The sequence below is a fragment of the Doryrhamphus excisus genome, linkage group LG11 (assembly GCF_037039965.1).
Source record: "Doryrhamphus excisus strain RoL-2023G ecotype Guam linkage group LG11, RoL_Dexc_Guam_v1.1, whole genome shotgun sequence".
NCBI lineage: Eukaryota > Metazoa > Chordata > Actinopteri > Syngnathiformes > Syngnathidae > Doryrhamphus > Doryrhamphus excisus.
This window is the reverse complement of record NC_136367.1, coordinates 11,747,078-11,774,873: the sequence shown is the minus strand read 5'-3', so window position 1 is coordinate 11,774,873 and position 27,796 is coordinate 11,747,078. Positions and strand designations below refer to the sequence as shown.

At 40.4% G+C, this 27,796-nt stretch overlaps 2 protein-coding genes across 3 annotated transcripts in view; both read right to left on the bottom strand.

Moving 5' to 3' along the window:
- Positions 1-18,099, bottom strand: part of LOC131124778 (enhancer of polycomb 1b) — a 32,099-nt gene extending 14,000 nt beyond the window's left edge. Inside the window, exons 1-2 of one of the 2 annotated variants that reach the window (XM_058066859.2) lie at positions 17,772-18,099; positions 16,230-16,317 (exon numbers count right to left, since the gene is read on the bottom strand). Coding sequence is in view for 1 of the 2 variants with exons in the window: in XM_058066001.2 (XP_057921984.2) it covers positions 14,373-14,525 (153 nt within the window). In the remaining variant the exon portion in view is untranslated. Of the gene's footprint in view, positions 1-14,372; positions 14,846-16,229; positions 16,318-17,771 lie in introns of those variants that run through there. The other variant, XM_058066001.2, reaches the window with a different exon arrangement.
- Positions 18,100-18,431: 332 nt separating this feature from the next.
- Positions 18,432-27,796, bottom strand: part of LOC131125811 (integrin beta-1-like) — a 30,943-nt gene continuing 21,578 nt past the window's right edge. Inside the window, exons 7-16 of the mRNA XM_058068118.2 lie at positions 27,128-27,283; positions 26,955-27,050; positions 26,801-26,890; positions 26,560-26,700; positions 25,224-25,426; positions 24,908-25,146; positions 23,466-23,688; positions 23,155-23,387; positions 21,559-21,725; positions 18,432-19,699 (exon numbers count right to left, since the gene is read on the bottom strand). Of these exons, the coding sequence (XP_057924101.1) occupies positions 19,634-19,699; positions 21,559-21,725; positions 23,155-23,387; positions 23,466-23,688; positions 24,908-25,146; positions 25,224-25,426; positions 26,560-26,700; positions 26,801-26,890; positions 26,955-27,050; positions 27,128-27,283 (1,614 nt within the window). The 3' untranslated portion in view covers positions 18,432-19,633. The remainder of the gene's footprint in view (positions 19,700-21,558; positions 21,726-23,154; positions 23,388-23,465; positions 23,689-24,907; positions 25,147-25,223; positions 25,427-26,559; positions 26,701-26,800; positions 26,891-26,954; positions 27,051-27,127; positions 27,284-27,796) is intronic.

The following is a 27,796-nucleotide window of genomic DNA, read 5'->3' as shown; positions in this document are numbered from 1 at the left end:
AACCACCTATTTGCTACGTCAGTTCAAATTTTACATTTCTGAAAAAGAGGTGGAACTTGACTCATTGTCTATGGATGTCTTTTGATTTTTTCACAGGAGCTACAGACCAAAGTCTTATGCATCTTGTGTGTGAATTTCAGACTCAATCAGCAGCAACTGCATGAATATGAAGACGCCAGAAGTTGCTGAAATTCACGCTGACGAGGCAGCTTACTCTGGCGGAGACTATTCTGGTTTACTCTGTCGCAATTGTGACAAATGGGGTGACCATGGTGGTGCTACAAAAGGTTTTTAGTACACGCAAGCTCTCTTCTCTGAAAATGGCTGGCAGTGAATGAATTAAAACTCTGTTTAAATCCAGTTATCCATCCATTTTCTGTGCCGCTTATCCTCCCTAAAGTCGTGGATGTAAGCTGGAGCCTATCCCGGCTGACTTAAGGCGTGAGGCTGGGAACACCCTGGACTTGTTGCCAGCAGATCACAGGGCAGATATAGACAAACAACCATTCACACTCACATTCATACCTATGGACACCTATTGGAGTCACCAATGAACCTAGCATGCAATGTGGCAGGAAACCGGAAAAACCCTCGCACGTACGGGAGAACATGCAGACTCCACACAGAGATACCCAAGCAGAGAATCGAATCGAGGTCCTCCTGATCTTGTGACTGTGTGGCCAACATACCACCTTGGACACTGTGTGGCAAAATCCAGTCATCGATTAATCGAAAAAATAGGTAATATTTATTATATAATATTTTAAAAAAATAATTAATTAATTATTATTTTTTAAATGTTAATATTTAAAAAAAGAAAAAATAATCGACTAGTTAATGTGTTATTAAAATAGTCGTTAGCTGTTTTTTTTAAGCAGGAAATGTCCTTTGTGAGCACCCTATTCGCAAGCAACAAAAATGGAAAACATAACCACACGTTATGTTGCATGCCTTTGATGTCATCAGCTGATGAAATGTTAACACTAAACATGTTTAATAGTTGAGTTTTGCATGTATAAAACAATTTATTTCAAGAATGGATTCCGTTTTGATATTACCATTTAAAATGTTTGTATCTTGAAAATGGCTAACTATAACTTACAATTAGAAGAATTATGACCCGAAGTTTGTGATGGGAGTAAATTTGTCCACCTAATTTGGATATATGGCATCACCAAGATGTCATCAAATGATCTGAGCCACATCTCTATGATACCCAACAGGCTAGGGCTGGGCAATATATACAGAAGTATCGATATTTACTTTCAGCATGATATCAAAATAAACCATACATAATCTCCCTCATCCCTACATGCAAGGTGAGGGTCGGAGCAGAAGCCCCAGCTGAAGCGAAGCTACAGCTGCAGCTGCAGTGGCAGAATTAGTCAGCAAGGAATAAGAAGCATCCAAGTAATATGGAGGTTCTTTGAATTCAGAGCATTAAAAAAAAAAAAAACTTTTCCCACCACCTTTAAAACGGCAATTGTGGAATGAGTAAAGCTGTTTGCCGTCTGCTGCACTCCTGCTGTGTTTCTCATGAAAGGAAAAGCAAAGCGGTGTATTATAAAGGTGTCCTATCACGTTAACTAAGATCTGCAAGATTGCAACAGAGGTTTCAAAACCATTTGTTAAGTTTTCCTAACTAGGCAAACATCATACAGAAGTGGTTGGAGTTGTGATTCCCTGCCAGCAAGATAAAACTATTTACATCGGTCAAGGCCATTCCAAACAGGACTATCCGACTGACTGTTGCTGAAGCCCAACACCTTTCCAATGTTACTTGGTTGTGTTGAAGAGTCAGAAAAGCAAGCTGTAAGTAACAATTTATCACTGTCCTGTGTTTATTTTGTGCAAGTAGAACAAAAGCAATTGTCTGTGTAGCATAATAGAGTGGATATACAGTGCCAATTACAAGCACACAGATGTCTGGAGTTGTCTCTACCAGAGTTTACTAGAGTCCAGCAAAAAAATGTGCACTCACCACATTTCTACTACCAATGTTGTAGAAAACCTACGCTACCATTCTTTAGTTCATACAGGGGGTCTCCAACTAGTAGCTCATGAGCTACCAGAAGCTACTAAACACTTTTCAAGTAGCTCTTCAAAAGGTTATCATTTGTTATCAACTATCCAGACAAGATTAGAAAATGGGTTTTGGCAGTAGTCCAGAAGTCCTCGGGAGTGCTTTGGAGTGTGAATGGGGCTCGGGTGTAATGAATAGTTATTTCATGAAGATTAAGAGGCATTTTTGTTTGAGATCCCGCTCTGTAGAACATGACGAGATCCACCCCGGTGGCATTGTGCATCAAGAAACCACTGCAGAGTTGTGTGCATAAGAACATTCCCAGATTTATCCACTTGTACATACAAAATGTGTACATTCATGTATTCATCTATTACCATGCGTTCACAGAAAACCTAGTGGTAGAACAGTGAAACTACAGTACAAATAGCTTTGGCTGTGCATGTCCCAAGGCACCGCCCCTCCAAGAGCAGACAAGTTGACGCCAAAAGCGAAGACCGCCTCTAAAGTTTATTTCTTATCTATTTATTGGTGATGCACATGTAGCAGTCTGTGCCACTGACTCGATTTGCAGTAGAGTGTTTGTGATGTTTGTCGGTTGATCGTTTATACTTCTCTACTTCAATTTCGGTGTTGAAGAAATAGCAAATAGAGCGAGGAAGAGGGATGATTTTGGTGAGTATTTCCAGAGTTCAATATTCAGACAATAACGGAAGTGACACAGATTCAAAATCGAAAAATTGTGATTGGAATTTTGGACAAAAGTGCAATTTGACAAAAGCAGACAAAGGCAGTCCACTATAGATCATAGGAAGTGTGCAGCCACAATATTCCTAGATTTGACAAAAGCCTTTGATACAATCAATCATGACATCCTAATAACTAAATTAGAAAGGTACGGAATAAGGGGATTAGTTTTGAACTGGGTCAAAAGCTTCTTAGCTGACAGGAAGCAATATGTAAAGCTAGGAGAATACACATTTGCAAGTTCATATATTACACGCGGAGTACCCCAGGGGTCAATACTGGGACCAAAATTGTTCAACTTGTACATCAATGATATCTCCAAAGTTACGAAACACTTAAAGCTGGTATTATTTGCGGATGATACCACTGCTTTTTGTTCTGGAGGGAGCACAAAACAAATCATTAGAAAAGTCAGAGAAGAAACGGCCATATTAAAAAGATGTTGCAAGAGTAAAACTAAGAATTATGCTGTTTGTTAACAGCAGAAAGAAAATACAAATAGACCAGCAAATACAAAGACGGTGCAGATATTGAAAGGGTGAAGGAAAATACATTTCTGGGGATCACAATAGATGAAAATATGAGCTGGAAACCTCATATTACAAATATACAACATAAGGTGGCCAGAAATATTTCAATATTGAACAAAGCAAAATTTGTTCTCAATCAGAAATCACTCCACACTCTTCATTGCTCTCTGGTTCTACCATATCTTACTTATTAGCCTATATTTCCACACAATAACTATAAAAGCAATCTTCACTCGCTAAATGTACTGCAAAAAAGGTCAGTAAGGATAATTCATAATACTAACTCCTTATTTCTAAAATCACTTCAATACTTCAACTTGCTGATATAGTTCATCTTCAAAACAGCTAAAATAATGCATAAGGCTAAAAATAAGCAAGTAGCTAAAAATGTCATCCAATACTTCTCTACAAGAGAGGAGAAATATGATCTCAGGGAAGAAGTACATTTGAAACACTTCTATGCTAGGACTACGTTATGCTAGCCATAGCATTTCAGTATGTGGAATCAAACTATAGAATGGATTGAGTAAGGACCTCAAACAATGCACAACGATGAGCCAATTCAAGAAACAATACAAGCAGTTGATGTTTGCTAAATACAAGGATGAAGAGTCTTGAACCAGTCAAGATGTGCTAAAATATAGGGATTGACCAATGTTTTTTTGGGGGGGGGGCCGATTTTTTCCCATCATCTTTAGCCGATGGCCAATTTTGCGGCCGATACTGCTCTTGCTGCCTCAATTTACATGAAAAAAATGACTATGACAACAAATATTGCAGGTCTCAAGTTTAAACAAACATTTATTGAAATGTAAACACTGAACACAGTAGAATTCAGCTTTCTTAAACACACATTTAAATGGCATTATCAACTTTAAAAGGAATAAATATTCAACCATGTGCAAAACATTTCTGTTGTAGTTTAAGTTTTATCTAGCATCGATGTGATGACTGCTCCTCCACAGTGAGACGTACACCCCCACCTCCACACACACTGACACAATTTAGTGCGATATATAAAACATTTCTCTCATCATTAAAGGTTGTTTTTGTGCACACTAAAGACATGCAGACACGGCTGCTCCAATTTGATATGTGTGTGTGTGTGTGTGCGCACTCTATTCGAGCACGCACACACATAACACGACACGCATTTAACCTCAGCCCGGCGTTGGCTGAATGAAACTCCAAACACCATGGGACTGAATTGCCAAGGTTTCCATTAAAGCGGTGTTGGTAGCAGCTGTACATATTAGCCTCCAGCTACATCAACAGCTCCCTAATTCCAGATGAAGCATTAGCAGCATTCCTGGTTTTCACACCCACAAACTAAACTATATTTTCAATCACATATATTGCATGCACTTGGCGTTCATGTTTCCTATTTCAAAGCAGGTGGCAATATTTCAACTAAGTTGAACTGTTAGAGGCTAATTAAAAGTTGAAAACGTACCCTTGTTATGATTCACCGCTGTTGCAGTGTGGGAGGGGTACAGACGCTGCGTGTGTTGCAGGGTCCTCCGACAACAAAAGCTGCCCGGCGGATACCTGTCTGGAAATCATGCAGCGTAAAAATAGATCGGCGAACCCATGCGCGTATCGGACGATACCGATTCAAGTAAAGAACGCAAATATCAGCTTGATCCTTACTATATATATATATATATATATATATATATATATATATATATATATCTCACTATATTGACGTTACCATGGTACCCATTATGTCATTGTATGGTCATATCACCTCGTACTTTGGTATGTGACAAAAATAAATTATTAAAAATAATAATAATTAAAACAAATATACGTATATATATTAGAAAGGCAGGAAGTGAACAAATGTAACAGTCACTGATTGTAAAAGTACCAGATGGAGGGGTAGGATTTAATAAGCTTTGCTTCTTCCAACTTTTTTTGGACATGTGGAACTGTGAACTGATTATGGGATGCACTCAATTGTAATCTGATGCATGTTCAAATTAAGATTAAACCATACCTTTACCACTTTATTTTCCTTGGGTGTTTGTAATTTTCATTTTATTATCTTGGGTCTTTAATTTATTTTATTTAAATTACAATGTTGATTAATGTTGAGGATTTCAAGTATATTGCATTTGATACACCCCCTCACATTATGCAATATATTAGCATTACATTAAAGTCCAGGGTGTACCCTGCCTCTTGCTCGAAGACAGCTGGGATAGGCTCCAGCATGCCCGCGACCCTCTTGAGAATAAGTGGTATAAAATGGATGTAAGGATCATTTAAAATGATTTCAAAATAATGTTGACAATAATATTGTTGATCGGCAATAATTTGTAGGACAATTATTATTCAGCAAAATTTGCCAGCCTATGTACACTGCATATGCTCCACTGCAGTGTCGTGTCGCATTCAATATGCCAATAATCAACTAAACTACTAGAGATGCACCAATCCAGAATCTTTAACTTCCGAACTGATGCTATTCTACATTGCTTAATAATAATAAGAATAAGAATAATGATATTATTATTATTATTATTGTTGTTGTAGTTTCTACATTAGGCTTAATAAACTCCATTATAGAAAAGCATAATGTTGTTGCATCCCAGAGGTTTGGTGTAGTACTTAAGCACAGATGTTGCTCATGGATTGGAAATATCGTCAGGTGGTATCAGAAATTCCCGATAAGTGGATGACTCTCGTATTGGAGCCCAATATTGTAGTATGACATAAATGAGATGTACAAGGTGTGTCTGAAAAGTAACAGGACTGGGTGTGCTGTGTGAGCTAGGGGCAAAGGAGGGATTGGTAAATCATCCAGACAATGAATCAGCATGTCACGTTCAACCCCCCCCATCTCTTCAATGTTTCAAAACACATTTTAAATTCAATGCACAGGTCCTACACTAATGAATAGGAGTGCGACAAATTACCGGTAATCACTACATTGAACCTTACAATGGGCTTATCAATATAATCTCTGCAAATACTGAATTACAAAAAAAAATAATTAAAATATAGCTGATAAACTTCTTTCAACATTCCCCCTCAGTGAGTTGAGTCACCATTTTACATGACATCCAGAAGGTGACAGAAAATTGGGCAGAGCTCACAAAACGAAAACAATGGTGCCAAGGCAGACTCAAGCAGGGAAGTTAAAAGGGACCAATTATGCTTTTCCTACTTTTCTGTCATATAAATGTTGTGCAATATTTTTATTTTATATACACACCGGTATAGATTCTTCCAATGATGAGAAAATCACTTATGCCGGTATAAATGATAAAAGGTAAACAAGCTGCTGAGTGCAGATATACAAGATGAATCAAATGCAGTCATGGTGAGAATGAACATTCTTGTGTGTGGAAGTATTTACTCTCCACTGAAACAACAACAACAACCTGTGTCCTACAAGCAAAAATACACAAATGACAGAAGCTTTGGAGCGTTTTATCACCTGGACATGCTATGTTGGATGAAGACCTCACTAAGTGTCGCTGCTACTGGACAGTAAACCACCATCTATTGCATATAGTCTAGAGCAAGGGTCAGCAACCGACAGCTCCAGAGCCGCATGTGGCTCTTCAGCCTTTTTGTTGTGGCTGCTTTTGCAATGCTCAAGCATTTTTTAGCACCCGAATGGGGAAAATACGCATCTTTGTAATTAGCTTTTTTTTTTTTTTTTTTTTTTAAATCTGACTTTCTGTGAGCAGCTGAATGAATCCCAGCTGAGTTCTGACTAGTGATTGGATGAGCTTGAGGAATGGAGGGGAAGCGGGTGATTGCCTGCCTGCTTTGGTCGGGATGTTCTTGGTCAGCTCTTCCCCCAAGGCGGTAAACTAACCATGAATATGTGCCCCCCCCCCAATTGTTAGATGTCCTAACAAGCAACTGACTGTCACATATAAGTGCTTATATACAGTGTGTTAGCATCATGCCACCCTCAAGGCCCACAGGTGCAGGATTAAAAAGTGCCGCTGTGGCTGTGGCCCTATGGTTAAGAATCTTTGGTTTAGAGCCTCGGTTCCCCATGTGGGGTACGGCAATTGTCATGAGGCTGCGCAAGTAAAAAACAAACAAAAACAAACAATTAGCATCTAACACAATAGCGAGGGGGCTCGAACACCTCGCGGCGCAAGGAGACCAGAGTAGAAAGCAGCATCAAGTTGTCAATATGACGCACACGCAGAAACGTCAGTAGAAGTACGTACGTTATTGGGTGATTATTTTGTGCATTAAGAGTGTTTTGTCTTGAAGATTTCATTTATATTAGTGATCCACACAGGGTGGTGAAAACCTGTCACTGTGAGTGGAGATTCACCCAAAAACGAGGCTTTATCATTGGTGGTGTGTGTGTGTGTGTATCCCCCCCACCCATTATTAAGAAGGGGGTAGTGGTTCTTTTAAAGTTGAGACACCATTGAAAGATTATCGTCATATAATGGCCACTTCATACTCAACAAGCAGGATCAAAACTAACAAACTGCTATCGGTGCTGAGTTACATTTGTCTAAGAATGGTGCATTCAGGTGCATCACATAACTCCTGTGTGCATTGGTGGACACTTGGAAACCACAGAAATGCAGCCCACATCACGTGACATACTGTATACAAACCAACCAACCATCTTGTTGCTCATAACAGTAAGACAATGTTACTAGATGTTCCACTTATAAACAGACAATGTTAATTTTTTGGACAAATACTGCTTTATCATGATTGGTAAACTTTCCCCTTTTATTTGGTAAGAAATGAATATGCAGACTTAAAAACATTGCCATCGTGAGTGGACAAAAAAGTGAAGCTCAAATTCAATCAATGCAAACAACGGAATGCAATAAAAGATATGTAGGATGATTACTTATCAGTGCTCATGTTAGGGCTGCGCAATAATGACAAAAACTCATACCCCAATATTTATGTTGAAAATCGATATATCCCGATATTTTTTTCCACAATGTGAGTTTAGACAAAGTCTTGTTTCATTAATTTAAAAAAAAAAAAAAAAAAACATTGTATGAGAGACAAAGTGAATAAAAACACCATTACATTTAGAAGTATAAATACACTTGATTCCTAGTTTGTTCATTTAAAATTGGCAATCCTCTTGTCAAAATAAATGTAATATTTTAGACAGAAAATTACATCTGGACTCGTTTACAGCATCCACGTTTTATCTTATAGTTTGGACTGTTTATTTAGCACACATCGTTCTTACATCACACGTGAGGGAGCCCAAATGAAGCTCGAGTGTAATGAGTATTCATTTCATGAAGATTAAGAAACATTTTCGTTTGAGATCCCGCTCTGTACAACAGGATGAGATCCACCCCAGAGACACCGGACCTTTGTAGACGAGTGGATCTCTACTGTAGTGTGCAGCGGGAGCTTTACATTCACTTTTGAGTTCTAAACAACCCACACCCATGCTAATTGTTAAGGAAGGTAGTTGCAGATGCAATTGTATTAGCTTTATTCACGTTAACTTAAAAATTGTTTGACTGATACGTCGTCAGGCATGGAAACTTGCTGAACACAGGCCGATGTAGTTGAATCATAGAAATAGAAATCAGTAGAATAGAAAGAATCGTTACACCCCTAGTTGGTAGTAGAAAACTAGCGTGATGAGAGCAATGTGCACTAGTGTGTTTAGCAAGGAGTAGGAGTGATGTCGGTTGTGTGACGGTATTGTTTTGTATCTGAAAAAGATGGACTGGGAGCAAAACCCGAGCACAAGTTTTCCTGTGGTGACACAGACCAAGGGAGGTTTAATAAAAGCAACCTAATCCCGGGGTTTGGGCATTGTTTGAATTTGAGCGATTCTAGTTCCAAATCAGATTCCTCATTTCAATTCTTGATTCCAATTCTTTTCAGATGGAGGTCAAAGTTAGCATGGTTGAAATCAGGGCGCTAACAAAAGTTCTTGGATGAAATGTCTGTCGCCATGTTTTTTTTAAAAATATGAATGACATTACTATGAATTTCACCCAGGAATATTAATACATACGTATCAAACCATTGAACATAAATATTTTGAAGATTCTTTATATAGGGGTACACGTTGACGAATGATTAGTATTTTTAAAAGCCTATGAAAAAACAACGACACATATGTTGTTTATGTGTGGGAGAGTGTCTTATTATTCCGAATAGACACTAACTTAACATGTTAGCTCCTACTAAACTGCTTTGATTTCGATTTTTTTTTAAACAAACTATTGGTACAGATTATGAAGCTGAGTTGATGGCTGCATGCTACAGTGGATACATAAGATGAATCAAATACTGTCGTCAAGAGAAGGAACGTCCGTATTTATTCGATGGACCTCCCGACCTAAACAGGTTGAAATTGTGGCAAACGCCAGCAAAAGCTGACTGAATCTCCTCGTACAGAGCATGAATAGAAGCTAGCAGAGGTTACCTTAATTTAGGACGCCAAGTAGTTGTGTGTGTGTGCGCGCGCATAACTCGATGAGTACATTTTCACCACATTGTGTTTTATATGCAGATGGAATGGCATGGGTGACTACATCTTCCTTAACAAGCGCAGTCATTACAGTTTGTTGACGATTTTGTGTGCAGAAGCGGACATGCCATTAGAACAGTTAGCTAGTTTGTTAACAATAAATACATATGCTTTACCATTTTGACAAGTGTATTTCATTTTATGGCTTAAGGTTTGTAGCTTTTTATACAAGACTCTGCTGAATTTAAATTTTATGTATTTTGTATCGTCATATCATGATACATGTTAAGGTCCATATCGCCCAACACGAGTACATAGCATCTGGAGCCGCTATATATCCAACTGCCAACTTGACAGTAACAGCGACAGAGATGATTATCCAACATGAAAAACTAACTTCACCATGGTAAACAAGTAAAGTGAATGGAGTAACGTGAGGCCTGGATAACTTCCTGGCATTAGTTAGCTGGATATTTGAATTAGCCACCACATTCACTGTATAAAGTATAATTTGTTTGCTGCTTTGCTTCCAGTCTATGATACATATAACATCCTATTCTATTTTACAAAGAACTCACAATGAACCTTATGGCTAATTGGCTATGCATGCATATATTTATGCTAGCATAGTTTCAATGTCCTCAGGCGTCTCACTCATGCACGCATACAAACAAACAGCCTTGGGTTTAAACAGTCAGCAGCCAACGCTAATCAGCGTGTTTGTTTACTTGCCGGGTCCAGGCTATTTGCTGGTGAAGAAATAAGCTTGCATGGAAGTGAACAGTCAAGAATACACAATGAGGATTCACCTTCACCCTGCATACACAATAGATGCACACGGAGTCCTGAAATTGTCTTCTGAAATGAGCGCATCCATCACAGTCACAGAAAACAGCTCAATGCACCGAACACAAACATGGGGGGAAATGTAAACACCTATTAATATGCTAACTTTGCAAGCCACATTAGCTCAACACCTCTCTTTGCATACCAGATGCTACATTTACAAAATACTTGAGATTGAGCTGAAGGATTTCACCGATTGGCCATTGATGCACGGCCATGTGTGTCCATTCAAAAGCCTGAAGAAGGCAGTATCAGGCAAAGTAACAACAACAATGTAGTTGGAAAGCGTGTGGACTGATGAAGTCAAACTAGACAAAAACAAAACAGTTCTTAGGTTGCATTACATAACAAAACCCACAGTAAAGTCACAAGTGAGACAAGATGGTAAAAGTCAGCTTTCTGTGTCTGTGCTCCAAACCGTTCATCAGCTGTGCAAGTTCAACAAAGGTGACATGCTGTGCATTCCAACTAAGGCAGTGTGACAGTGTGTGTGAGATGCCTGTGGATTTCCAGCAGGACCGCAGACAGTGACGGCACTTTCAGCCTTCGTACTGTAAACAAAACAAAGTGTTGATCTAAAAACAATTGCAATGCACATACGGAGACACTTTCAATTTCACCACTGTTACAAGTTACACAACCACAATCAAAACAACTTCCAGCAGTAGACGCACACTGTCCAGTACTTAGCATCATAAAATATTGGCCAACCCTGTTGCAAGCCATCACCACCCACCACCTTGACAACATTGTACAAACCAGACCTGCCATTCTGCCAGAGCTAACCAAAAAATAAGGACAACACTCAACAGGTACATTATCACACAGCAATGAACTATCATATGTGGGTAACAAGAACAACAAACAAGCAGACCATTTAAGTGTTAATTACAAAGCGTCCAAGAAAACAGTTTTTTTACCTACTCGTGTGTGTAAGGTGCACGTAGGTCTATCATCATAATAAATACATTTATCGCACAATATACAAAACCAAAGCCCCTTTGTGTTTGTTTTCCACATCTCTCTTTACCACACATGCTGGATGACAAGTGGCATTTGGTCAGCAAATATAAATAAAAGAGCACAAAATGGTGCACGCTCAGTGTTGCTTGCTACATTGCAAAAGAAATGCAACCTTTCAATTCGGGATGGGCGATAATAGCGATATAATTTTTTAAATATCGATATTTCTGTTCAGCACAATATGAAAACCAAGCATATTGTTCATATCAATATAGACTGGATTTGATGCGCAGGGCTCATGTTTCCAGATGGCGCTGCCCAGTGCAGGCTAGTTAAGGCAGCTTGTGTCTCCTTCAGCGTCTTTAGTGTCTAATAGTGCTTTATTTATTACTTATTGTTTTTGTGCAATGCCAACTCCTTAAGCATGTGTGTAGCTAAAGATGTTCATTTTGTTACATTTGTAGTTTGCCGTTTGCTCCATTGTTTACACTCTGTGTAACCTGTTAGCTTTGAGCACCCTTTTGCTACGTGGAGCGATCATAGCGCCCCGCGGGGATATGAAGGAGGAGCGGCTGCGTAGCGGGAGCGGACAGCAAAAAGATGGTATAAAGGTTGCTGGATAGAGACAGTATCAACCATGTTTACCGTCTGTCATCTTGGGAAATGTGAGACGGACGTGAGTCTGATTGCACTGAAGTATATTTAACTTTTTTCTATATTTAATAGATAATATACAATTTTTTCAGCGGCTATTCGATAAACTTGTTTACATTTTAATAAAACTTTGCATGCATGAATTAATGTTGTACAATGTTGTATTCTTGTGTTTCAGATAATGACATTTGTCATTTAAAATGCGCTGAGCGCAAGTTGAAAATAGCAATAGCAACAAAAAGATTCCCATGTAGTTCGAGCTGTTTACCGACACTATTATTGTTTGTACTTCAAGTAAACTATAAAATTCATGTGATGTGGCCAGCAGGGAAAAATATGGGACAGTTGTTGCCTCAATACATTAGAATATATTTGAAAAGTTAATTTAAGTAACTCAATTGAAAATGCCAAACTCTTATATTCTTTCGTTTCACCACAGAGCGATCCATTTCAATCATTTTGATGATTACAATTTATTGCCAAATAAAACCCCCAAATCAATACCTCATAATACTCATAAAACTCAGCACAACCCGCCACCCTAATGAGGATCAAACGACATAAAGAATGGATGAGATGAATTTGAAAATTTGTCAGTTAAATATTGTCACCCAATGGTTTGTGCTCTACTAAGAAAATAAACTGCAAAAACTTTGAGTATTTGATTGGACCTAAAAACAAATGACTTTTGAGCTGCACCTGTAAACGGTCAATTAGCTAAAAAGACATAAAAATAAATCGATTTTTAAGTGTGCAGGTGTTCCCAAAACTATGATGTGAGTATTCCCTATGTTATGGTCATTATGGTTCTGTTTAACTATGTTGCCATTCTGCATTAATTCCTCTGAGCAACATTATTTGATTCTTGGGTTTGCAATATTTTCAGCATCATGCAAACAGTGATTGCCAAGGAAAAAGTCCTGTATGACCTGGTCTGACTTGCACTGCAGTGAGACTCCAAGCGTTGTGATTTTTGGCTCCTGGCATGTCTTGTAGTAAAATACTCGTTATGCAAGTAAGAGCTCTGGCTGAGCGAGCGCAGACATTAACGTGACAGCATCCTTTCCCTCCCGTCTGCAGACCTGCTGTGCCATCTGACACACTGAACCCCTGACACTGAGCAGCCACACTGGAGGCAGAACGCAAACACTGAGTAATAAGATGACCTGGCCTCATGAGTCAGCTACACATCTGGTATCCTTCAGAGGGTGCCAGGGCGAAAATGAAGGCACCAGTTTGTCACATTGATGCTGAGGGATTCCCACTGGGACAGACAAGGTTTACAAATATAAACAAACCATATACTCCTTAAAAAGACGCTACATAAAACAAACACACACATTGTTGATCCACCTCCATGGGGGGCAAATGTATCCTTAATTTATTGCAGATACATTTCCCAGACATTACTATGAGAAAGTCTGCATATTATTACTTGCTACAAAAGAACCACAAGTGTGCTGCGATGTTACTTAAATCATAACCGGACTGGGAAAGTTCAACCAGAATAAGTTTAGTCGTATTGCTTCAATAAAAATATTAGCAGTGTGCTGCACTTGCGTGTCCTGGCAAACTACAACCACAATATTAAACATATTTTATGCCAACACCTCCGTGGTTATTTAATGCATACCACGTGTATAAACAACATAATTGGCATCCGTAAAGCAAGCACATACAATGATGTCAGGGTGATCAGAGATTGTTAAACATTGTAAAGTGGCAACTGATCAAAAGCATGGCTGCAGTGTTGACATTCCAGTTTAGTAGCAGCAGCGCACAAGCAGATAACGCGAGCGCCCTCTCACCGCGCTCCCATGCAACTACGCCAACACAAGGCCCAGTCTCTGCGAGACGACACAAAATGTCGGAATCGCCCAGGTCACATGACTCCTTTGTACTCTGAAAACCACCTCACGCGAAAATCAGCCTACAAAACTGGAAAAACATATCCAATATTGTCACAACACGTCGCCTCCTTGTCCAATATGCGACCAAAGGTCATAATAAATGCGGATTACAGCAGGAATCCGTCGTGTTTGTCGAGAAAAAAATCGGCCGCCATTTTGCGATCGCTTGCGCAGAAAAGAAGAGGGCGCCTGTGATGGTGTAAAAGCACATTTATGACATTGTGGAAAAAATGAAAGCATACCGATTCCTCTTCTTTCTCCATCCCGGTTGGCATCTGCGGAACTGCCCGATTAATGGACGCATATTCGTGCAGGTCTGGTAAATCCTCACAACGGAAGACGGGTAGCGGCTTGGTAGCGTCCAGCGCCCGCGCCCGAAACGACAATTTACTCATTTTTTCACAAGTCCGCACGCAAAAGATGTCTACAAGATGTCCTAATATTCACCGCGGTGACGAGTGAAGCTTTCATGGATGATTCTGTGCGGTTAATCGCTATTCTGACGTTCGAATGCTTGTAGCTTGTATGTAGGGCGTCGCCAGCGGAGCCGGGGGAAGGCCCGGATCTCGGTCGCTCTCTCTCGGACTGTTTCTTTCCGGCGCTCCGCTCCCTAGCGTTGGCTCAGTGCGCCATGGCCAACATGGCGGACATTTAAAAGTCTTTTGCCGTGTTTTGCTCGCAGCGGTCCAACCCCCAGCCCGCCCAGCGACCATTCCCGCGCGGCTCCGGGCGCGTGCGCGTTGCGGCCATGGGGCGGTAGGGGCCATCGGCGACGCGCACTGCCACAAACTACTACTACTGTTACTGTTATTATTTATACATAATAACAATAATATATATTTATTATATAAAAATACATTTTAAAGACGATGACGTAACCACACTTTCTATGGGCGCATATTAAGTCATATCGCAGCAAAAAAATATTCGTATAAAAACACTATTATGGAATATATGGTCAACATTTCAAAACGTTAATATATGCTAATTATGCAATTTCAAAAAGTATATTCAGAGTTTATGATATTTATAACATGTATAGTTCATAGAATTTCTAACAAGTATTATACTTGTGTACATATACACAATATGTATGTATACATATATATTATGTGCATGTATGTATACATATACCACACAAAGAAGAAAAATGCTGATGACCACAATTATATCATTTATCCTGAATGAATTTGTCTCATCATTTAATAACGTATCATATATTTATTATAGTTAGTCATCATACATTTTATTCCCTTCTCTGCGTTAACTAAAAGGTATTACTTCTCAGATATCCTTTATATATTAATTAATAGTGTGTTTGTCAGTTTTGTAATGCTCCATTCATTCAACTTTTCATTACTGAACAAGTTATCCACAATTACACATTATGTATTTGTTCTTTCCCTACTAGAAAATGGTACTGTTAATATGATCCAAAACAGAAGTGAGCAAACTTTCATTAATTGCTGAGCCACACGGATGATTTAATAAATTCTGCTTCTTCCGAGTCCTCTTCAGATATGTTGAATAGTAAACATGTGATGTACTTCCAATAATACATTTATTTCATTAAACATGCAGGTATTGTTTGTACTGAAAGACATCCAGTAATGATTGGAAGAACAACTATCAAATAACAGTCATGTTTTAATAACTGTTTAAGGAGTATTTTGCGCTCTCACGTTACATTTATACACCCAACTACATTTGAAATAATTAAAATATGTTCCTACATGACGTGAAATAATCCACTAAACTAGGCGAAAAGACTACAACAATTCTAATTATTGTAATTTAGAATCATTCAAAACAATCCCAACAAGTGGGACCCTTCATTGAGTGAACAATGTCGCCATCTAGTGGGCTCAGATGTAAAAGCAGCTTTCTCTGCCTCAAAGAAACAACATTCACCTCAAAGGTATAAGTAACAATGACAATTCAAATTAGCACAAAATAGCAATAAAAAAATACCATTCACGTTCATAAGCCTGATAGAAATTCAACGTCAAACGTGAATGTCAAAATTATTCTGTGCTTCCAGTGAGATTTTACATGAATATTTGACAACAACAACAAGCCCAGCAGCAGCAAAAACTTACTTGCCACAGATGACTCCGTGGTTAAGCGTGGGACGTCCACTACTTCTTTCAGAAAATCAGTGATAGCCTCCGACTCCATCTTGAGGCACTGTGGGAAAATAAAGAAAAGATGAGTATTGTTCACAAGCTTGGCGACTATTGCTGATCAGTTATTACACTGATGTGTTTTATGAGCTGCAGACACAATGCATGGGAGTTTCCACAGTCAAACATCTTTGATGTTGTAAAATTTGGAAGCCAAATTTGAGGGGGGAAAAAGTCACACGAAGGCAGCACGGCAGATGAGTGTTTATAACACATGTTTGCCTCACAGTCCAGGTATCCAGGTTGGAACATCTCTCTGCGGAGTTTGCATTGAAAACAGGCAGATGGATGGAAGTCTGAAATAAATTAAGATTTATTAAGTTAAAATTACTATCAACAGTGCTTAACTTCTTTTTCCACTTGTATGTCAGTTAATAACATTAAAATGTCACTTGAAATGCTTCCCGTACTGTAGATATGGCCACAGCTTGACCCTGGAACAGATTATTTGGATTCCCATTAGCATGCAGCATGAACTTGTGTTCAGCATTGGAGGAAGACAAGTGATTTGTTCAGGTGTTGGATGTGCTCAATTGGGTTCAGGTCTGGAGGAGCCATGCTTGGCCACTCTATCACCTTCACCTTTAGCTTCCTCAGCAAGGCACTCGTCATCTTGGAGGTGCGCCTGGGCTCCTTACCATGTTGGAAAACTGTCATGTGACCTAGTTTCTGCTTCCCAATATCACAGGGAATGTTGGATTCCATCTTTCCCAATGAACCGCAGCTACCCAAGTGCTGGCTCACTCATGCAGTACCAGATCACGACGCTACCGCCACCATTATTGACCGTCTTCAGGTCTTATTAAGACAATAATGGCTGTGTCCAGACTCATTTTCAATGGATAGTAAATATTACAAGATGTACACTGACTACTCTAAAGTAGACTTATATCCACGTTACTGCATATAGTATTGTCCATCAAGATATAGTGTAGTAAAAATTAAATGTTTGTTTGCTCAATGAGGTCCATGTAGGAGGAGGGTCAAGGCCATGTAGTTCAGTCACTCACCACTACGGCCAGTGGCGCTGTTGAGCCACACGCCCCAAGCCTGTGAGCCAACAATGTTTTCACACATGAAACCAAACACACATAAAAAAAGGGTGAACAAATTAATGTCGTGATTGAAATAAGATGAAAAGTGTTCATGGAACAAAACGAGGACTTTCCGTAATCGAAAACGGGGGGAGATTATTCCACCCGAATCACATATGACGTTTGCGACCTTCTGTTTTTGTCATGTGAAAAAAAAGTCAAGTAGATGTTTTACAGTGGCACACATTTTAAGCCCCGCACAACATTTATTCCGGCAAAGCAGGAAACTTTGACCTTTTGGCTTCTTGTGAACGACATCCAAAGCTGAGCTGCTCGGAATTTGATTGCGTGTCTGAAATCATCTGATGCCAGCAAACACTCTTCACGACGGGGCCTTTCCCCCCAACACGACCACGGTACTTACGGTTGTGACGTGTTCCCCCACCGTCCGGCACTTCAAGTAATCCCAGTTTAGATGAAATCCTCAAGTGAGCAGTTTAAAAAAAGCAAAGGAAAAACGACGCAGCTAGCCAAATAACAAGGCTAGCCAAGCAGCTACTCCTCCTCCCCCTTCGCCTCCAAATCACTAAAGTACACAACGGGCAGGTGTCACGGAGGGGAGGAAAAAGGACATCCGAGTGCTCTCCACTCGCCTCGACAAAAAGTGTTTTTGTGTTAAAAGTGTCCGTTTCCTTGTCGCTGAAAGGCAGGTTGAAACTAGAGAGGTGGCCACTAAAGTGCTACTGTTGGGGGTTAACAACTTTGCTGAGAGGAGTCTTCTCATTGGTTGACATAAGCCACCAATCAGCGGCCGAGGGCTTCGGGAACTGGTGACGTCACGAGTGAATGGCAGCTCGAGACGTGATTGGAAGAGAACGTCACAATGTTGCTTGCAAAACTTTCTTATTTTGTCGTACAAATTAGAGCATTTGCTTAGATTATCTCACATTACAAAATGTATAACCCAACATAAATTATTTTAATGTTACAACCCTGGGCTATTCACGTTCATTGCACAGTACATCGTCAATTATTCGTTAGAATAATAAGATATATCATTAAGACCACTAACTTTCCCCCCAAGAGAACACTGGTGCAAAAATGATTTCATTTGTTTTATTCAATAAATTACTTATGACGTACAGAATGGCAATTGTGGATGTTGATTTTTTTTCTTCCAAAAGAGGCACTTTTAAAAACAACAGTGTAATAAAGTGGAACCTTTGTATCTAAAACAAAACATTTAAAGGGGTGCCTATTATGCTCATTTTCAGCCCTTTTTGTATTGTATTATATTGTGGACTCCTATAGCGTAGCTACACACTTACATAGAACGCTTTCTACATCTTCCAGAGTCTGCACCTATTCCATCTGTAGTTCCAAAAAAGCCCACTCCACTGTGATTGGTCACACGCCGTGTTAACAGGAAATGTTCACAGTGCAGCAGAGCGTGGCAGGCCAAGCCTATAGCTTGTATCAGGGCATGCCCTTATATAGAAATCCAGCTCACTGTGATGTTCTACAACATGTACAGGTCAGAAAAGTGGCAAAAGCATAACAGGTCCCCTTTAAACATACGTATATAGGACATTGCATGATCTTATTTAATGCATCTTTTCTTTGACATACTGTTAAATTGAGGCTCGACACAGAGCTACTGACACCGTAAAAAAATGAATGAAGGTATGTTTAGAAGTATTTGGCAATGCTGTCAAGCGTGAAGGACCTGAGTTGGCTTTTTAAAAAACAAAAAGATGGAGCTAAAGAAGACATGAAAGTACTGTACACAGCAGTCTTTTCTTTTTCAACTGATTGTTCCATGACATCCAAGCACCGGCGCTCTGTGAATATCAATATGGCGTCACACAGAACCCAAACATACAACACTTTGTCTCCGTAAATGGACAACAAACACAACACTCATTTTGCATACATGTCTTTCTGGACCACAACCTTTTTTTGGCATTTCGTATCCACATTATCTAAAAACACTAATGGCTTGGCTGTACTTAAAAGAAACACGTTTAAAATAATACACAACAGGAATAAAAGGCCACTTTTTTTTTTTTTACATACACAAACCTGTACATGTTCCGGGGGATGCATAGTCAAAACTAAAAGTAAAAAGGCCAACTGAAATAGTGGGAAAACTGCATGGCTAGCTTTTAGTGAACACAAAAATATTAAAAAGTGAGAACATTATAGCCCGCTACAAAATCAGACCAGCCCAGACCCCCCCACCCCCTCCCAATACAGTGTTTCCATAGCGGAGAAGACAGCGCTCCATCATTTCCCTTCGTACTTTGGATTGACAACCGTTGTAACAGCGCTTTTGTAGATGGGATTCTCCCCCTAGAATGACAGAGGAAGATATGAAAATGTATAATGATGAATATCAGCACTGCACTAAAAACACATGACTAATATGAGACATCCAACTCTGTGATTTTCAACTCAAACTGTCTTCTCCAACCATCGCCTCGTATGGACATGCCGTTTCAGCATGTGCACTTTTGGGGGCAGCTTATTGTATGAATTAGACACGACCATCAGGATGGTGAAGGCAGGGATATCCAATGTGTGGCACAGGGGCCTTTTGGCTAGCTGTTGAAATACAGCCAATTTAAAAAAACAGCAAAATAGTACTAAGACACACCTTCCATTTTACTGAATATATCTAAAAATAAAATAAAATAAAATAAAATATCCATTCATCTTAGGGCGGCACGGCAGGCTAGTGGTTAGCGCGCATACCTCACAGCTAGGAGACCAGGGTTCAATTCCACCCTCGGCCATCTCTGTGTGGAGTTTGCATGTTCTCCCCGTGCATGCGTGGGTTTTCTCCGGGTACTCCGGTTTCCTCCCACATTCCAAAAACATGCTAGGTTAATTGGCCACTCCAAATTGTCCATAGGTATGAATGTGAGTGTGAATGGTTGTTTGTCTATATGTGCCCTGTGATTGGCTGGCCACCAGTCCAGGGTGTACCCCGCCTCTCGCCCGAAGACAGCTTGGATAGGCTCCAGCACCCCCGTGACCCTCGTGAGGAAAAAGCGGTAGAAAATGAATGAATGAATCCATCCGCTTATCCTCAAGGGGCTATGCTGGAGCCTATCCCGGCTGACTTCGGGTGAGAGACTGGTGGCCAGCACAAACAACCATTCACACTCACATTCATACCTATGGACAATTAGGAGTCGCCAATTAACCTAGCATGTTTTTGGAATGGAGGAGGAAACCTGAGTGCAAACTCCCCACAGAGAGGCACAAGCAAAGATTCAAACCCAGGTCTTCTCGATATCCCGACTGTGTGGCCAACGTGCTGACCACTCGGCATTGGATTGTAAATATCAAATTTCCAATGAAAGTGCTGATTATGGAGAGGCGAGTAGGTGTCTTCCTTTAATACTTTTCATACGTTTTGTTCGTGCTGCATTCCTGCCTGATGTGCTGAACGAGCCCAGTTTAGAATTACACTGATTTTACTCGTCCAAAGTTTCGTTCTTTGCACTTGATCATATATCTAATCTCGTTTCATATTATCCACATACTGTATTTATTATAAAACTGTGAAAAACTGTTGATTTTGTTAATACTTGGGTTGTTTATATTGTTTATTTTTTTATATTGTGTATTTTGTACTGCTTAATTGATTCTGTACTCTCGCTGCTGTGCAATGCAAATTTCCCCACTGAGGGACGAATAAAGGCATATCTTAATCTTAATTATTTTCATATACAGATGTTTGTGCCACATAGAAATGTGCAGCTTTCCAAATTGTATCGTTACCAGCAGTTTACTGAATTGGTATTTGAGAAATTATTCTGGGTATGATTAACCAGTCTTCCTTGTTGATGTTACTTTAGTTGATTAGTTGTAATGATTGACAAAACAGTTCAAATGTTGCACTTTTTCTATAATTTCCCGGTCGGTAAATCACAGTAAGAATAAGCATAATCTGGGCAGTACATGAGATATAAACTGATATTACATTAAAGGAAAGACCTGCTATCTACAAGTATATCGGTTATGGCTGATATCGGAAATATCGGTACCAAGAAAGCCAATATCAAACATCTCTAATAACAATTAAAAGAAGCCATTATACCAACCATATTATTAGCTATGAATTGAATGTATGATGATGTTGCCATGAGAACACTTACTGGAGGAGCCTCCATCATCCAGTATTCCATCAAGAAGCAACTCACCGTGTCCCACTTGGCGTTCATCTTCTCCTTCTCAAACTTGGCGAACTCTCGGCGGTCGTGGATGATCATGAGCAGTTTGAGGATGAGCAACAGGGCCAGGCCGATCAACACGATGCCCGCCACCACGCCAGCCACGATGGGGATGATGTCGGGGCCTGCTGGGCACTCTTGGGGAAAAAAACACACACATGGGAAAGTATGTAATCACACTCTAACGCAGGGGTCTCAAACACGCGGCCGGCGGGCCAAATGTGGCCCACAGGACACTACTAGTTTGAGGCCCCTGCCTTGATATGAAAGTTTAATGTTAGTGCGGCCCGCGCAAGTTTGATATGGATGCTGTATGGTATCATGTACCCAGAAAAAATTATTACGTTTGATTAATGTTCATGTTAAAGGTTAAATAACTGTTAATAGTTATCCTCCCTATCCGTGTGGAAGTGGTAACTTTTTGGCTATTTAAGTTTAAAGGAAATAACTTGAAGGCTACCGTTTAGGTCGCTGGCTCTCGAGTTTGCGAGTTAGCATGTGTCTCAAGACCCTGCAGTCGTGCAATATGTTGTAAATAAAAAGAGTATAAATGTGACTATAGTCGTGTTTTGTCATGTCTACAGGGCTCTAACAATGCTTTGTGCATTTTAATCTGAAAAAAATAATTTGTCTACCCACCAATTTAAGATTGAGATTTTATTATTTCATTCATTCATTCATTTTCTACCGCTTTTTCCTCACGAGGGTCGCGGGGGGTGCTGGAGCCTATCCCAGCTGTCTTCGGGCGAGAGGCGGGGTACACCCTGGACTGGTCGCCAGCCAATCACAGGGCACATATAGACAAACAACCATTCACACTCACATTCATACCTATGGACAATTTGGAGTCACCAATTAACCTAGCATGTTTTTGGAATGTGGGAGGAAACCGGAGTACCCGGAGAAAACCCACGCGTGCACGGGGAGAACATGCAAACTCCACACAGAGATGGCCGAGGGTGGAATTGAACCCTAGTCTCCTAGCTGTGAGGTCTGCGCGCTAACCACTAGACCACCGTGCCGTCCTAAGATGAATGGATATTTTATTTTATTTATTTTATTATTTGTTATTATTATTTATTATTTTCTTAAGATTTTATTATTTGCCGTTTTATTATTATTGTTATATTTATTTATTTATTACTGATTGATTTTCTTTATTCTTGATTTGTTTATTTATTTTTCATCTTATTTTGTGCAGAAAAATAAAAATTAAGATATTTGAGAACAGTGGAATGTTTTATCAGAGCTTTTATTGGAGAAAATCGGAACCAAAGCACTGAAAAAGTTTGTATATTTTTCTGTTTTTAATAAATGCGTTTTTGTTTTTTTTTGAAAACCTGATGCGGCCCAGCCTTGCCCAGACCCTAGGTCCAGTGGCCCCCAAGTAAATTGAGTTTGAGACCCCTGCTCTAAAGAGAGTCACTAACCATGTATGTCCACTTCATGTTTTTGACTTGTTTGAAAACAGACTTTTCTAGTAAATATGTCTTCATAACCTTATGCTTGTCGTGCGTTTTCACGTCTAATGTGCCATACATGGTTTTTCACAGAATCATTTTGTACCCAGCATCTCCACCACGTAGACCTCCTTGGTGTCGTTCCTGATGGCGAAAGTGTAGTAGAACCAGCAGTCATTGGCGTCTCGCTCCTTGCAGTGGGTCAGTGGGAAGCTCTGGTCAGTGGGTTGGGGCAGCTTCTCGCGGTCCTTCACCTTGATAAGCACAAAGTCGCTGCAGTCACGCTCGCATGTGTCCTTCTTCTCGCCGGCCTGGAAGGCTCGGCACTGCACGCACTCCCTGCGGACACAAAGATGTTTTCACCCGTCCGGCCACAGGAACACCGACAAAACGGCAAGGAGGCGCGTCACGACTCACTTGTGCTCGGCGCAGACGCCAGGGCAGGTGGGGCAGATTTCACAGGTGGGGCCTTGGAATTTAGGGTTGGTGCATTTACAGATGCCGCATTCGCAGGTGCCGCGCCCGTTGCAGATCTGTCCGTTTTTGGCCAGGCAGGTGGACGTGTCTAAGGAGCAGTCACAGGCACTTCCTGTGTAGTTGTCGTCGCAGACGCACACGCGGCACTCGCAGCGCCCATGTCCTGGTGGCACACAGACAAGACTTCATCACATAAAAAATACTTTACAGGAGCTCATGGACTGGGTGTGGCGTTCTGAAAAATTCTAAAAAGGCAAAAACAGCAGGCAAAGATAAAAGACTGAGGATCAGAGCTAACCCTAAAATCAAGAGAAACGTGTAGAAATTAAGGCTTTCTGTTGGAAGAATTGTACATAAAGTTATTCTATTTTTACTATATTCTTATGACCTATTTTTACTATATTCTTATGACCTAGTTTTCTCATGACCTACAAACATTTTGTAACACTCACATAACAAAGTAAGATTAACGCTGTACATGTGCTTGATATCACTCACATAACAATGTAAGATTAATGCTGTGACGCCTGCACTCGTGAGTACATCGTGATTAAGGGAAGACAGAACATCCCTCAGCAGATAGTTTTTAACACCCTCAGGGGACACAGGCACGGGTCAGAAGTAGATGACCTCAAAGGGTATGTGTGTATCACCAGAGAATCACATGTCAAGGATGAAGATTGTCCACACATTATGGATAACATGTTGTACAAAGAAACTGGTTTCAACTGGAATAATTAAACCCCCCTTCCCTCAGAAAACTGATTGTAACCAGGGCCTTCCTTCAATAAAAAGGCAAGAGGGCAGGAACTGCTTCAGAGTGAGGTGGCGAATTGTTACTGAACGGTTCCTGATCACTCTCCTTGCAAGTAAAAGAAACTCATCTCTCTGTGTCTTCTTTTGTACAGGCAGTGTTTTTTTACAAGTGTCGGGTTTTTAAACCTGACACTTTCCTATATTAACCCGTTAATAACGAGCTAATGGAAATTCTCTTTAAACCTGCGCACATCCTGTTTGACCCTTGGCCCACACCGTGGTCTCGTATATACATGTACAAGTCTGGGTTTTCCTCCACTTAGTGTGTGCGGCTTATCCACCGGAATTTATGGTACATGTTATCATGAATATACCCGTTACTGTGTGGTTACACAAGTATATAAAACAATAAAACATTGGAGGATTTTTAGGCTTTATAATCGAAGTAGGTGAGTCCCATGATTATATTGTTTAACTGTTTTTCTAGAAAGGCCCAGAAAAGGGAAAGGTGTGTGCTCACATTTCACATGAGGACGAAAATTCCAAAAAAAGTGCTAAAAGCTGACCACCGTATGACCATATTATGAGTTATGAGTGCAAGACATGCTACTAGCAAGAGCGCCTACCTCCACACAGCTTGTTGTTGGAGCGATCACAGTTGAAGTTGTCACACTCGCAGTACTTCCCACTGTAGATCTCGGCAGGGTTCTCCCTCTTCTTGCACTCACACGTTCCACACACGCAGTCGCCATTGTTGCTGCAGATATCTGTGCCGTTGTCCTTCCTGCAGTTGGCGTCCAAGTCCTCCGTCCTCACCTCGTCAGTGCTGCACTCGCAGAGGCGCCCGATGCGCCCATCGTTGCATCTGAAAAAAAATACAGGCCACAGTAGATGTTTGAGTTCTCTGTGGAAAGGGCGCGGAGGAATGATGGCGGCACTCACTTGCAGGCGCCGCACTCGAAGGTGCCATTGCCGTCGTCGCACTTGTCGCTGTTGGGCTCACCCTCGGCGGCGCACTGGCAGTCGCAGATGAAGTTGAGGACCACCTCCACCTCCTCAGTGAAGCCCAGAGGTTTGATCTTAATGCTCTCTGCCTTGCCGTGCAGTGGACACTTCTGGGACTCGATGGAGATCTTGAAGGTCACCTGAGGACGACAAGAAGAACATGAAACATACTCTAAAGCAGTGTTTTTCAACCTTTTTTGAGCCAAGGCACGTTTTTTACATTGGAAAAATCTTGTGGCACACCACTAACCAAAAATGTTCCAAAATGTCACCATGACCTCACACGTGCATCAATAAGTCTATGGGAGGAACAAGGTAGGTGTTGCCACACGGACCAATATTACATTGCTCTGCCAGTCTTTACACCACAGACACTCCACAGTAGCCACGTTTTTACATCACCACTTTTTCTCTTTCCCAATCACCTTTCGGGAAACAATGGTATCCATGGAAAGGAATATTCCAATCTCTTGTCCACATGCGCCGTGAAAATCAAACAGAATAGTCAATAGGGCATGCCCAGTAAAACGTAAACATCAACATCACGTGATAAGTTTTTCTTTCACTTGTTGGAATAACTCTGTATTGCCAGTTTTTCGTCTGTCCAGTCTTGAAATTTAGTTTGAATCCAAAACAAACTTTGCTTAGTCCAGTGCCGATTGCTGGCCTCCATTTTTAAGTGAAGAACGTCTGGATCTGCGTGTTACGTCAAATCTGAGCATGCGCTGAAAGAACGCACCCGGGATCAATTTAAACAGGAAAAGATCAAATTCAATCTTGCTAATATTTTAGCAATATTTTATATTTTGAAATTAAACTCAGGACATACATATACATACATACATATGTATATATATAGACATACATATATAGATATGTATTTTCTTTTTTAATAAAAGTGGACTTGTGAATGGCATATAGAAGGGTTTAGATTCTGTTCCACAGATGGCGTTAATGCATACAAAAGCTGCTTGCCAACCGCCAATAAACAATAGAAGAAGAAAAACACCACGAAGAAGAAGGCACCCTGACAACTTTCCATTTGAGCGGGTACAAGATACCTCAATTGGATTGGTTAAAGGAATATTCCATCCCTGGCTATTGACATAATATTTGCAAATGATGATTAATAAATGTTAATTATAAAAAGTGATATTGGATAATTCTTCACGGCACACCTGACGGTTTCTCAAGGTACACTAGTGTGCCGCGGCACAGTGGTTGAAAATCACTGCTCTACAGTAGACAAGAACTGCTAGGTGATCATACGTACTTCATCTCCAATGGAGATGTTGGAGCACTTCCTGCCATTCTCGCCGGTTCCCTCCACGCCGTTCTTACAGATGGACTTGTAAGTGATGGAAACTCCTTCTGGAAGCCTGCCGTTTTCCAGAATGACTTCAGACGACAAAGACTGTGCAAAGGGGATTTAAGAAAGTGGAATATTCAGCACAGGAATAAACATTTGTCAGTCAAGCTGTATAGTGTTTCATCACAAAGAAGAAAGTACTCACATTATAGGCGTCAATGATGAGTTTGATAACATTGCTGGAGTTGGACGACAGTGTGCCAACGGCTGATTTGGGAATGAGATTTTTCAGCTCCTGTGCAGGAAGTGTGTGTGATAAAACAACACGTGGCTCTTATAACCGCTTGCTCAGTGCAAACCTTGTAAACAGGCTGAAATTCCTCCGTGACAGCAAAGATGGTCTGGATGTTGTGGTCACTCAGCTTCTGCACTAAATGGGCGATGGATGGGTAGTCCTGACAACCGGAAATCATTCAGCCGATATTAGGAAAATCACAGCTACATCTGGTTGGACGTGTATGTAAGATCTTACATAGTAGTGACTCATGGTGTACATGTTGTTTTCAAGGTGACACTTTCCATCATTGGGAAGAACGATGCCGCCCAGTTTTCCATCTCCAGCAAAGTGGAAGCCGGCGTCGGTGGAAAAGACCAGCAGGCGTGTAACGTTCCTCCAGCCAATCTGCTCCTGTGACAAAAAGTTCTTCGTAGTTATGGTAATGGTTTTATTTCATTTGAACATGCATCAGATTACAATTGAGTGCATCCCATAATCAGTTCACAGTTCCACATGTCCAAAAGGAGTAGGAAGAAGCAAAGCTTATTAAATCCTACCCCTCCATCTGGTACTTTTACAATCAGTTACTGTTACATTTGTTCACTTCCTGCTTTCCATAATACAGTTTTTTAAGTTTTTATGTTTTAATTAATTAATTAATTGTTTAATAATGTACCTCATACCGAAGTATGAGGTGATATGAGCATCCAATGCCATAATGGGTACCATAGTAAGTGTCAATATAGTGATATATATAGCACATCATGACTGGTTCAAGACTCTTCATCCTTGTATTTAGCAAACATCAACTGCTTGTATTGTTTCTTGAATTGGCTCATCGTTGTGCATTGTTTGATTTCCTTACTCAATCCATTCCATAGTTTGATTCCACATACTGAAATGCTATGGCTAGCATAACGTAGT